The 13,600-nt window shown below is 43.8% G+C and overlaps 1 protein-coding gene across 1 annotated transcript; it reads right to left on the reverse strand.

Moving 5' to 3' along the window:
- Positions 1-2,328: 2,328 nt before the first annotated feature.
- IL6 (interleukin 6) lies at positions 2,329-5,608 on the reverse strand. The gene is given in 4 exon segments (XM_068405106.1): positions 2,329-2,520; positions 4,778-4,924; positions 5,142-5,303; positions 5,306-5,608. Coding segments are annotated over 4 exon segments (804 nt in total).
- Positions 5,609-13,600: the final 7,992 nt, after the last annotated feature.

The following is a 13,600-nucleotide window of genomic DNA, read 5'->3' on the forward strand; positions in this document are numbered from 1 at the left end:
TACATCCTAAAATATAGTAGCATTTACATCTTTACTAGAATTGTGACCGACCTGAGGTGGCCACCTGCTGAAGGGTGCCAATGGGAAGTGTGGATGCTTGTCTATCGATTGCATGAGATTGCAGTACCCCTGTCTTAGATACTTCTTGGCATTCAAGGAGGAAATCAGTGTGAGTTTGTTTAGCTGCAGTGTACATAGTAACTAATAGTGATCTCAGGCAGCCACCCACTACTGGGAGAGGTAAGACCAGGAGATGCCTTTCTTTTTGGTCTTCTTTTCCCTTTCCCCCCCCCTTTCCCCCCCCCTTTCCCCCCCCCTTTCCCCCCCCCTTTCCCCCCCCCTTTCCCCCCCCCTTTCCCCCCCCCTTTCCCCCCCCCTTTCCCCCCCCCTTTCCCCCCCCCTTTCCCCCCCCCTTTCCCCCCCCCTTTCCCCCCCCCTTTCCCCCCCCCTTTCCCCCCCCCTTTCCCCCCCCCTTTCCCCCCCCCTTTCCCCCCCCCTTTCCCCCCCCCTTTCCCCCCCCCCTTTCCCCCCCCCTTTCCCCCCCCCTTTCCCCCCCCCTTTCCCCCCCCCTTTCCCCCCCCCTTGTCTGTTCTTACATAGTAATAATAAAAGTCCTTAAAAGGTCCAACATGGGATCCACATTTGGCTCTCACAGCTATTATGGACATCATAAGGGCCACAGTGGTCTCTAACCAAATGGTGAAGGGAAGCTGTGAAAAAGCCAAACCAGGCTTTCCTATGTCTCCTAAAGCACATGCCAGGACAGCTAATGCAGGATCTTCTGTGTTGTGAGAAAAACCCATTCACCACAGACATCTTGAAAGTGACCACCTTGATGTCTCCTCATTCCTTCTTGAGATGTTGCACAACCTGAGACATTGGTTTTGCCATATTGGGCAAAGCTGTGGTTTGTTTAGAGCCTCTGAGATGTGGGCTCTGGGTGGACTGGTCACTGTTTTGGCATCCCCAGCAGGGAATGCATGTGTGGACAATCAGATCACTCAGAGGAAGAGGAGAATTTACTGACATCCTTATCCACATTCCAGGGCTTGCCTTTCATCTCTTCATCTGCACCACTGTGCTGCAAGAAAGAGGGTAATTAATGTTCCACCACTTGTAGGGACAAAGCTTGAGGGGCTCCTGCAGTTTACATCCCTTGTGTGTGCTGTGAATTCCTCTGAGCTTGGGTATATGAGGTACCTGCACAGCCACAGTGAAGCAGATGATACAGCTAAGGAAGGTTTCAGGGGTTTGGTAGTCGGGCTAAGGACCTGGTGTTTTTGTCCTCTGCACTATTCAAGAATGTGCATTAATGTGGTTTGGCCTGTCCATGCTAGCGGAATATAAATGACAGAAGACAAATATGTTAGATTGTCAACAGTCACTGACATCTCAGCAGCAATATGTTGATTTATATCACCTAAGGAAAGAACCTAAGGTGTTTTTTTTCCCCCCCTGCATCTTAGGGGAGAGATGTTAAATCAAACTTGGAAAATTCCCTTGGGTGACAGCAGTAAGTCTAATCAGATGATAGTATTCATGTCAAAGCTGTTAATGTGGTATCTTACCTTTTTATTTGTTTAAAAGAGATTGCTTGACTTGTAAGCAGATGCTTACATTTACATTTTTATGGAGTGTTCCTTCTGAAATATAGGGGACTGTTCATTTCTTTATCAAGAGCAATGATGCTTTATCATGTTCATTCTTAAGTGTCATGTTCAATGCATCTGGTTCCTTTATATCCCATTTTAAGAATTATATGTTGATCAAGCTGTGTGTATATGTATGTGCTATGTAGATAACTGGCCTAATTATACAGATAAAATTTAAATTCTTGAAAGTGGTTATTTTGATAATTGCAGGTATTAAAAATTGGATACATTAGAGTTCCTTAGTCTTATTTAAAATTCAAACAGGTTACACAGTTGCTTTTTTTTAAAAATCAGTTTTTATTTGTTGTAAGAATATAAATAAGTCATAAATACCATCTCTCAAACACTTCAAAAGCATAAGTTATACAACAGTTTTTCTGGCTTCTGAAAATATTTTTTTGTTGAATACATATTAAGTAAGTTGATATTATGAATAGTACCATTAGAAATGAAATAAAATGTCCTTTGTTTAAATTATTTCTAAATATTGAAAATATAAATAGAAAACATTAGAAACAAATAAATATTTTAAATACAATAAATAGGTTCCTCAAAGGAAATGAGAATGTATGTAAATGCAAACCATTGTTACTATTTCTGGTTCTTAAAACAGAACAACACTGTCATCTGCCACGTGACAGATTTGTAACAAAGGATTGTGCCTGAATTAAAACATTCAGACACTGAAACTCCTGGTGTTTTTCAAATAGCGAACGGCCCTCACGGTTTTCTCCATAAATGAAGTAAAGTCTCGGAGGATGAGTTGGATGGTGATTTTCTCTATCCAGGTCTTACCAGACTTCAGCTTTGCGCGGAGGGATGCCTGGGTAGCTGAGTCTGGGATGATCACTTCATCGGGATTGATCACCTGTGAAAAAGATGATATTGGGGTGCCCCGGTTAAAACACCGTAACTGAGCTTGTTGGAGAGCATCAGTTTGTATGGATAATATGTTCCCGACCAGCTGCCTATCCACCCTTGCTGTACTGCGGGTGCCAGACCTCCCTGGGACCTGTGCTTCCCTACAGCCCTGCTTCTGCCATGAGGTTTGAGGTACGTTGCTGCCTGCTACAACCGCTGCAGAAGACTTGGAGGGTCTCGTCTGATCTATAATGTTTGTTCTGGTTTGAATGCAATGTCTGGTGTCGCGGTCCAACACGCTGCGCTGAACAGATTGATGCACCTCTCCTGCTATCTGTTGGCCATGTGGTTAGTTGGGAAGATCTTGATTGTGATTTGTCCTAACCTGTACTGGCTGCTACATCCTGAGTCATAAGTTAATTAGATGACATTGGAGTACTCTCACATTTTGTAGTAGATTAACAGTTTCCAAAGATGTCAAGCTTGTTTAGCTGCTTAATTCTTACTTTCCAGGCATTTAGGCACGTGGGAGACTGTGTCACCAACTTTTACTGATGTGTGGGAACCTAACTGCAAGATGAGTAGGAGTTACGTACCTAATGCTGACAGACAGCGTTGGGCACGTGGTACCCAAATGCTTTTTAAGAACTTGTCCTGTGAAGTGGGTGGGTGACTTCTGAAAATGGGAGTTACTTGCCCAAATCATGGAGTGGTTTTAGATTATTTGGGGTCTAGAAGTCTAACAATAAAGTGTCTGCTTCATCCTGGCTTTAGGATCTCTCCTACCCTTTAACAAGCGACAAAAGCATGTGCACCTCCTTCTGGAACATCTTTTTGTGAAATTCAGTGAGATATAAACATTCTTTCTGTCCAGACTACTTGGAAGTGGATTCTGATCACACACCCAGTTACTGCTATATCCACCTCTTTGTTGCATTCTGTAAAGGTTTGTATGTGGATATCCAGACAAATACTGTCCTTGCTCTCCTTGCCTTAAATAGCAGATAGACTTCTCTTGTAAAGAAAAATTTCTAGCTTGGAGATCAAGACTCCTTTTTCTCAAAACCTCTGTAGTTTCCACAAGTACAGGTTTTGCTTTTGATCATAGTGTTTAATTCTACCTGTTCCAGTTACCTTGATCCTACTAATTTTCTAAAAAGGCTCATCTCAGTTATGAAATGAACTTTCTGCAAACTAATATATCAAGTTGGAAGACAGTAGTCAGTTGCTGTCTTATGACAGGACTATTATTCTTCGCTAGCACAGCGTGAAAAAAGCAGTTCAGCTCCCTTTCATTTAAAGAATGATGGACATAAATATGTTAGGAAAGGTATGGCGAACACACAGTGGGCTTTTCAGATGCCAAAAAACACCTTGAAGGAAATAATGCCCTGAGATTTCTGTAATCCTTACTCACCTGGGTGGTTCTTACTCAGGCAAATAGTTTCCCTGATGACGAAGGAAGTATTCATGTTAAGGGTTATTAACGTGAGTAAGAACTGCAGGAATGAAGTGAATTTGTGAAGTGTGATCTTTCAAAGCTCTCCAAAACATAGAAAACGACTGTCAGAAGTGAAGAGCATTTAGTTTACCGAATCAAAAGAGAACTGGGTATTTTTAAAGATTTTTTTTTTTTTTTGGTCATGGTGATTACAAGCAAAATGTGTGCTTTTCAGTAGGCAGCACCTTTTAGTCAAGTTGTTAACTTATATTCTGAATTTAACTGTCTTCCTTTATTTTTAAGCTACTGCTATCTCAATGTACCATCAGCTTGGCTTGAAAGTTTGTTTTGGAGAGTTTTAAAGATTAATAATATTGTAAAATGTTTTTGCTTTTATTTGTGTGGGTTTTTAAAAAAGGTTACTTATTTCTACTTTGCAGGGGATTGCAACACTAGAAGGCTTGGACTGAACTGCAGTTCCACATTAGGAATAAGCTCCCTGAGAAATCTTATTTCTATCAGCTAGGCAGTGTTAGTAGATTTGTTCTTAAAATAATATGATGCATTTAATTGTTGGTTTGGAAATCAGAAATAACAATAGCAAGTAGGATGAAGAGTTCTTTCTTTAAGAAAGAAAACAAAATCTTGTAAAATCTGTAAGTTAGTCATAAGGGTAAGTATCAGAGCATAAGGAACCGTCACCTGTTTCAGCTGAGAGAAATGAAGGTGGAAAATGTTCAACTTCACATAGCATCTTATTTCTCTGACTACACATCAGCGCTAAGCCAGAACAATTATCAGAGTGAATTTAAAACCAACTCACCATCTGTTTTATGGTACGTGCCAGGTGCTCTGTACTATAGCACAGCGATTCAACGTTTTGCTTGTCACTAGTAAAAGTTTCTTGTACGTATTCAAGGTACGTCTGAAATGTATAAAGCCCGCTGGCGATTTTCCTCAAGCATTTATCCTGAAATGAGAGAAAGGTGGGAAGGTCACTTACAGCTCAGAAATGCCTTGATTGCAATATTGCGCATAGAGCACAGGTAAGCGGGTGATGCTTATACAGAGAGCGGAGGCCAGCAGGAGCCAGCACAAACGTTTAGGTAACTTGCGCAGATTTTTGGAGCTGGCATGAATTGCCCCAGGTATACAGAATTAGACCAGAAAGGAGAGCGGTTCCTTGCCTCATCGAAGCCGGCGAGCAGGCACCCATCTTCCTCTGTCACCTTGGGGAGGTTGAGGTTGTTCTGGACGAGCATTTCCATGCTGTTCTCGCAGACGGTGAACTTCTCGCACATCTGGGGAGAGACACCAAGAGGTTTCGTCGCACCTTGGCCGGAGGCAGCTACCTCCGGGCCGGGTGTGTGTGAGTGGGCGAGCCCCGGGGCTGTCCCGTACCCACCTCCTCCTGCAGCTGGGCCGCCCGGGTGTGCAGCAGCCGGGCCAGCTGCACGCAGTCGGGCAGCGCCGCCCGCCTCACCGCCGCCTCCTCCAGCTCGGCCTCCCCCGAGGAGTCGGCGGCGGGCAGCGGGGTGGCGGCGGCCCGCGGCAGCAGCAGGAGGAGCAGCAGGGCGGCGCGGAGGGCGGGCGGCCGGCGGCGGCGGCGGCCGGCGCCGTCACGGGCACAGTCGCAGCCCTGGGGAAACTTCATGGTGTGGCTCCTCGGCTGCGGCCCCGGCCCCTTCTCGTCGGCGAGGCTGGCGGGATGAGTGAGCTCCGGGCATCCCTGAACGTGTATTTATCGTGGGGGCTTCGAGATTATTCATGGCCCGGGAAAATCCGGCATGAGAACACGGGGGTGTGTGCGCGGCGGATCGCGCAGGGCTTGTCACAGCGCTCGCCCCGTCCGAGCCCGGAGGGATTGTGAAACGGGGCCGGGGGGGCCAGCCGAGAGCGGCCGCGGGAGCATGAAGTCATCGTGCTCCTGCACCGTAACTCCTTGAGGGCCGGGCTACCCCCTTCCCCACCGCCGCCGCCGGCGGCCGCTCACCTGGTCCGTCGGGGCTGGGGCCGGGGCCGGGATCGGGGCCAGAGCTGGAGCCGCCCGGTCCCGCTGCCGGCAGCCTCTGAGCCTGCCAGCTCCTGCTGCACAGAAAGTCTTGGAAATCATGCATACGTACCTACCTATGTACATACGTACTTTATATATGTCTTTTGAAGTATTTTAATGTGCTTTAATGTTTTATACATCTTGCATTATGTGTATATATATACATTCTAGTCTATATATTTTACTACACTACACTTTACTACACTATATTTTAGCTACTTTTATTATTTATATATGTGAAACTAAATACGGGTGTTCAGGTGTTGGATATGTACAAGTTGTAAGTTGCCTCTCTCTCCCTGTGAACTCCGTACGGGGAGGATGAAATACATCACGTTCGTAGGCTTTAAACGTGCTGGGAATGGACCAAAGGCAGCTCCTACAGCTCCAACCGGAGGGTGCCTGCAGGAAATGCCACGAAGTTTCCTGTTATCTGCCCCCTTATCTCTTTCTGCCTGCCTGGAAGGTGCGGAGGGAATTTTAACCTTTCACAGGTGTGTGCCAGTTTGGCTAAAGCATGGAGAGCGTGGACCGAGTCAAACTGTGCAAGGTGTGCTGATGCTGAACTTTCAGAATGTCTTGAACTGATTTTGGTGAAACTGCCTTTTTTTTTTTTTTAATGAAATCAGTACCTTTTTATCATGTAAGGAAGACCGGAGAAAGAGCTGATTCTGCCTCAGGAGGTGGTAACAGGAGGACGTAGAGTGGGAAGAACAGAACATGGGGCATAAGAGAGATGATGCAGTGACTGAATTTGGGTGTCCTCATTTGGACTCTCCCTTTTAAAAAAATCAGATGCTGCTAATTCATTTTCTAAGAACAGCCTGGATAGAGAGCCACAGGAAAGCAGCAGGATACTACAGTTTTTTAATCTAATGTCCCATTCTGCCAGTAGCAGAAAGGCAGCTGCAGTAATTTTGCCCGGTGGAGAGATATTAGCGCTGAAACGCAAGTGTGGGAGTGCAATTTTCAACAGCAGCAATCCATCTCTGCCCAGTTCCCTGAGGGCGGCAGAGGAGAGCCATAGCAATAATCTTCTGTTAGCTCTCCTTTACCAGGTCTGTGGCGTTAGGTGTAAGGATAAAGTGTACCACTAATAGTATGTTTGACTAGTATCAAAAGATCTGATTGCAAGATGCCAAAGGATTAAAACAACCAGACCAAATTAGCTCAATGATGCAGAGAAGCCCGGTATTTGCCTTCTGATAACCATCATGGGCAGATACAGCAGGGATAGGAACTCCTGCCTCCCTCTCTTTCTGTTGGTGACAGCACATGGACGTACATGTCTCGGAGAGGGATTTCCTTCCACTGCCAGGCAGCTCATAGGCTGTTCACTGCAGACAGCCAAACTCCTTCTTTACCTCACCCAAGTTAAAATACTGACTGTTCCTAAAACCGCCAAAGCAGGCATTCTGTAAGTTAGTCTTGTTTGTAGCTCTGTGATTTTTAATTTTGTAACCTTATTTTGAGTTGTGCTTTTCTCCTTGTGTCATGAAAATGTCTGTTCCTTAGCAGTTTCCAGAGAACCTTTTTGTGCTGATCACAGTAATATGGGGTCAGTCTTGCTGATGTGTGTAGTTACATCTTCAGAGTGAAATAAAAGCAAATTTTAACTGTTGTTCCTCATCTGAAAGTCTCTAAGCCTTCAGTTATTATTGTCTCCTGCATTTGGGGGTTTTGTTTACTCTTTTATGTGATTGTCCATGTGACTTTTCAGAAGTACAAAGTATACTTACATGCTCCAGTGGAAGTTGCTCATTAATGCCTTAGAAACTCAGTTTGATAATCTAGGACAAAGCGTAGCATTCAAGGGAAGGAGGAACTTCAATTTACACAATAGCATTAAAATACTTCTGCTATTACTCTGTACAGTTTCTTATGGAAAACCACTTTTTAAATTGGTACTGCACATAAAAAATACTTTGCGCTGATCTATCTCTAATAACAGTTAAAGTTTGGGGAGGGCTTAAAGGAGGTTAATTAATCTGCACTCTACTGCAGTGAGTTACACTGATTCATCAGTAGCCACATTGTTCAAAATGTAGTAAGCTCTGAACAAACAGCACTTGCTCATGAGTTAGCTACAGGTCAGGAGATTTGCCTGTTGGTACTTTAAAATGTATAAGTAGTATTACTGAGACTCTTAAGGTATAATTTCTAGAGAGAGAGGAATTTCTTTCCTGCATAGCATCTTTGTAATACTGCAGATTATTGTTGTTGTATCCTTTTATTGCTATTGTTCTTCATTTCACTGTACAGGTTCTTTTTTTCTTGTCACTTATGCTGTAAACCAGGTGTCTGCATCCTGACATATAAAACCTTCCGAAGGTGGGATTTCAGAAATTCTCAGTGTTTATGCAACTTTTCTGTCTGAGCAATGAATGTTACTGCTGTACATTTCTGTGGGAGCAGAGGGGCCAGTTCTGAATGTTGTAAAAGATCTCTCCTCTCAGACTGTCTACACATGAAAATTACTCCTGGTTACAGTCAAGGGCGAGTTTATAGACAGGGAGCCAATCCAGGATCATCCCATGTGTCAAACTCTGGTTTCTAGGATCAGTATGGGAACTCACAGTCCTGCTCCAGAACAGGTTCTGTTTCTTCTAGTATTGCCCTGCCTGGGAGCATGCCCACACCACTTTTGCTCCTGATAACCTGGGAGATTTGCAGACAGGAGGCTGTTTTCAGGACAGGTGGGTGACACCAGCAGGGAAATGTTACTGCCACTGAAGAATTCAACAAACTGCAGAGCTGTCATGGTCAAAGCTTGTCACCCCTCTTCTGTCAGCCAGCCGGCACATGTCTGCAAGGAGGTCTGCATGGGCTGAGGTAAAACCTGGTGCAGCAGGAGACCTTACTTGCTGAATGCTGTGAAGCAACTAAATGGCTATATAAATGGCATTCCTAGATGGAAAAATAAGGTCTTTTAATAAAGTAGAATTACTAGGGCTGCAGTATGTTCCACTCTGATTTATTTGTGTGTTTTGTTTGGCTGGTTTTTCTTTCTAATAATCTCCACTATTCTACAGTACTAATACAAACCCCTAACATTTATTCGGCTATTATGACTTCAGGTTGTACTGTTGATGATAAGAGAAGGAATACGACTAAAAATGTGGTGTTCTTCTGTAAAAGCGTTAGTTTGTGTGTGGAAGAAAATGCCAATTGCTGGTAGAGCATTCAAGTGGGATCATGACAACGACTAAACAAGTAACTTCCAAATGTCTTCAATGAGGTGGAAAGCTGATATCCAGTTGCCCTGACATATTTTTGGTTGAAGCCCTCAAAGCTTGGAATGAGGGGTCTTGAGTTCCTACAGGTCGTGTAAAAAGTGGAGATGAGTTCTTCATAGTCCGTCAAGATGTGAACACTTCACTCAATCTAGAGCTCATTTCTTGTAAGGATCTTAATATAGACCATTCACTGACATTACAGGGTCTGTAAATGCTTATGTGCCTCTCCTCTACATTTTCTGGAGTTTTTGTGGTACAAAGCATTAGTAGTATCATCTTCAACAGTCTCCATCAAAAACCCCACGCTTCAAAACTGGAATTTTTTTTTGCCATTGTCCTGTGTTCATGGGGGTAAAATGTATAGAATAAAGTTTCTGTTACATTTTGTTTCTGTTTGTGGCCAGCTGTGGTATGGTGATCAAGGCCATCAGCAGTTAAATCCAGGGCAGCTGGCCCACAGGTGTATTCTGTATCATTGACATCAAGCTCACTATAAATGGGAAAGCTGCTGGGGAGGGGGGCCTCTTTTTGTGCTGCTATCTTCTCCCATCTCTCTTTCTTCTACTTCTCAATGATTGCTGTCCCTGGAGTGACTTGTCACCGCTCTGTGGGCTAAGTATAATTTTGTCTGTTTTATATTAGCATTGTTTTTTTTTTTTCTTATTTTAATAAATCTGTTTAAATTTAACCCACAAGTCTCCCTCCTTTTCCCAATTCCCTTTCTTGGTTGGGGAAGGGACGTTGGGTGATAGAACAACTGCTTATTTTTTAGCCCCGGGTGTGGGCTAAATGAAGACACCTGTACATTTTCAAATAAATGTTCACCCCTGGCTCCACTAAGAGCTTGCGTGTGTGAGTGTTAAACCAAGCTGCTCTGTGCTGTATTTGAAGTGAACAGCTTGAACAGGATATTAATATCCTGTGTTCACATTTCTCATAAGCAAACATTGCTTTGAGAAGCTGCGTGCCACCAAAGAGCGCTGGTGCACTTGACTAACGGCCCTTTGCTTTTGTGGCTTTGCAAGTTCTTTGGTTGTCTGTTGGTTGTTTGCCAGGGAACTGCAGAGTTGTCTGGGGATTTTTAGGTGAAAAGCTCTGGGGAATGCTCGTTTTTCTTCCCTAAAGGCAGACTTGCATCATTTTTAAACAAGACTAGGATGTGTAGTAATAGACTTGATTTTTTTTTTTTCTTGACTGTATCATATGTAAATACCATGAATTTCCATGCCTTAAACTACATCAGAGGTTTAGACGAAAAATTCTTGGTTAGCTTTAAATTAGTTCATGATTTTTCAGCTTTGTCTGCTTAATCTTGAGAAGAGAAATCATACCATGGTCTTCTCTAGTCAACTTCCAGGCTGGCAGGTATGCAGTCCTAGGTGAAAGAGGTCCTGGAAATAACTGTTGTTGGGGAATATCCGAATTCCACAGGACACTTTTAATAGACACATCTCCTTCAAATCGAAACGATTGCAGGCATTTTAACTCAGGAATGAGAATATTGTAACACTCACCAGTGAACCTAGATATGCACTAGGAGCACTTTGCTGCTGTGGCTGCACTGATAAATGGTATCAGGAAGCGATTCCACAAAGTTTTCTTGTGGAAGGAAGGTAGCTCTTGCTTTGTCTCCGTCATGGTGCAGCGTGCGTGGTGTGCTGGGTGATGCCTCTTTGTAGGGCTGCACAAGGCACCAGAGCAGAGAACTGGCCAAGTTAGAAGTACCTCAGTGGCCTTCTGTCTTTCACAAGCACGACACTGGCATGCTATCTGTTATCTGGCTTGTTTGTGATCATCGCCCACGATGGCAACACACTGTTTTGACAAGGATACAATTTTATGAGTATTGTGTTTTAAATTATTGTCGAGCTGTGCTTCTATAGAAAATCTCTGTCCTCTTTTAAAAATAAATTGACTGTAAACTCCACTTGCGTTTAAGGAGCTTCTTGGTTCTCTTTGGGCTCTCTTCTAAGCATAAAAGATGAAAATTCGAAGAAGTTGTATGACAGAGGAGAAGATGAAGCTGAAAAGAGAACACAGTGAGGAGCCTGAGTGTATGGGAGGTACTGAATGGTGTAAGTATTTATTGTTTGCTGTTTTTAACATAGTACATTAGACATAGATTGTGTTTTACAAAGCATTCAAAAGGCAAATTTCCTCTTGGAGGAGCTTGCTCAATGCCAAAGGAAATGAAAGGGGTGTCAATATTTATCCGTAAAGTAATCACACTCGTGAATGCATACCAAGTCTAGTTCAGTAACCATAAGATCTACTTCACTCTTACATAAAAGTTCAGTGTGTTGCTCAATGGGACACCTATAGATCTAAAAGTGTTTACCCTCATTCATGCCTAATTTTTCTGGTGCCCATAATCTCTTTATCAGTTTTACATTTAGCTGTGCATCCTTGTTCTTCTTTTCCTGGTGTTTGCCTTCCTGTGATGTTGTATATTACCCACACATAACCCAAGTCACTTAATGATATTTTTTATTTTTTCCTGGATAGCAGCAGTTTCTTTCTGCACTGAGAATAGAAGTTGGGTGGTATCAGTGGTTATTTTTGCCACTCTATGCGAAATGTCGCAAGAGATAGTACTTCTCATGCTTCAGAGAACTTTATTTCTACATCAGAGCTTAGAATAGGGAAATACAGCTGAATGCGGGTAGATGTAATTTATATCCCATCTGAGTATAACGAGACAGGTAGGCTGTCCAGCTGGAGGGCTGTCTTTTACATATGCTATAATGTGGTAGTACTGCTTAACAGGGCCACTGATAAAAGTATTGTAGCTCCATCACCAGAATCAGATGCAAAGCTTCAGTACGTTCCTTTCGGGAGACAACATGTTGTTGGCACTTTATATGTGTTGGAAATTTTTCTTAGGAGATGGGTAACTAGAAAACCAAAATGCACCGTGCACCTGCAATAACTGTTGTGCATTTTCGTGAAGGTTTTCTAGCTCAAGTAGTGACATGATGCAGCTGGCTGTGGAGTTTGCCACTTTGGTCATACATTTGGTCTTATAATCTTGTTGAGAAACCTGGATATCACTACTCAGAAAGTGCCTTTACACATGGGCTTTTTTGGGTCTTTCTTCCTTTCTGGGTGAGTTCTAGCAAACTCCTTCATTGTTCTAAACTGAATTTGAGAAAGGGAACCGACTTAGTGTAGCGGGAGCCCTTTTTAATTACATACCAGCACACTGTAATAGGATTAATAGGTTGTGCTGGATCTGTAATCTTCACTCATCCCATACTGCTGTTATTGAAGCAAAAGTATCCTGGGGCCATGCTGGCTATAAGGACTTGGATCCCATCACCAGATGATTCAAGTGGTCTAGGTCCAACTAGATTTTTCCTTCAGATGGGCAATTAGATGGTCTGGTGCTTTTTTGTTTAGATTGCTCAATGAGGATGTGGGAGGTGTTGAATCATAACCCTTCCCTATCTAAAAGGATTATGAACCCAGATTTGCTGCTTTACAGGAAAGTCCCCCAACTCCTAAAAATAATCTTGGCCAAGATGTTTTCCGATCCCTCTTCTTAAAGTGAACCATTTTTTTGTCAGAAAAAGGAGGTCAGGAGTCAGCGTGCCACCTTGGTGGGCTGACCTGGATTCCAGGGAATGTTTGCTCAAATATGTAGTACAAGAAATTTGGCCCTTGGGCAGAAATAGAAAGTGATTCCCAGGGAGTGCTCTGACCTCAGAGCTGTTGGGTAAGCCTGGGCAGGGGTGAGGGCCTCACTTCCTCTGTGAGCTGCCTTTTGGGAGGAAGAGCTGATCTGTATGGTGAAACCTAGGAGGGCTGGGTGTTGGATCGTCCCCAGCAAAGGGTCCTGACTGCCCGGGAGAGACGCCTGCTTCCCGAGGGGGAAAAGCTCCTCTCCCTGGAGTTTCTTATGGGCTAGTGCAAGAGCTCCTCATGCAACAAACCAGCTCTCACTTACCCCTTCCTCAGCGGGGACTCTGCCCATGCCTGGCCGGGGAACACCGTGGTTCTGCCTGCCCCAATTAGGCACTGTTTGCTGTAAAGTCCCCTGGTATTGCTCGTCCCAAACGCAGAAAGTACTCTGTTTCCCCCGCTGATGTTAAAAACACATGCGAAACCAAAAGTTAAAAATAAAAACCAGAAGCAGTCTAGTTGAACCACTCTGATCCGAAAAACCCCCCAGCTCTTCCCTACGCCTGAAGCTACATACAACATTGGCAATTCTGGTGTGGAGAGGGAACACGCTGGGTATCTCCCTTTGTACTTTAGCTCTGCAGCATCCAGTGTCACTCCCTGTGGCTCTTACTGTGATCTTCATTGTTATTTGTAAATGCTTGAATCTTGGGATTTCTGTGGTCTACTTTTTTCT

This window comes from Nyctibius grandis, chromosome 7 (assembly GCF_013368605.1).
Source record: "Nyctibius grandis isolate bNycGra1 chromosome 7, bNycGra1.pri, whole genome shotgun sequence".
Lineage (NCBI taxonomy): Eukaryota > Metazoa > Chordata > Aves > Nyctibiiformes > Nyctibiidae > Nyctibius > Nyctibius grandis.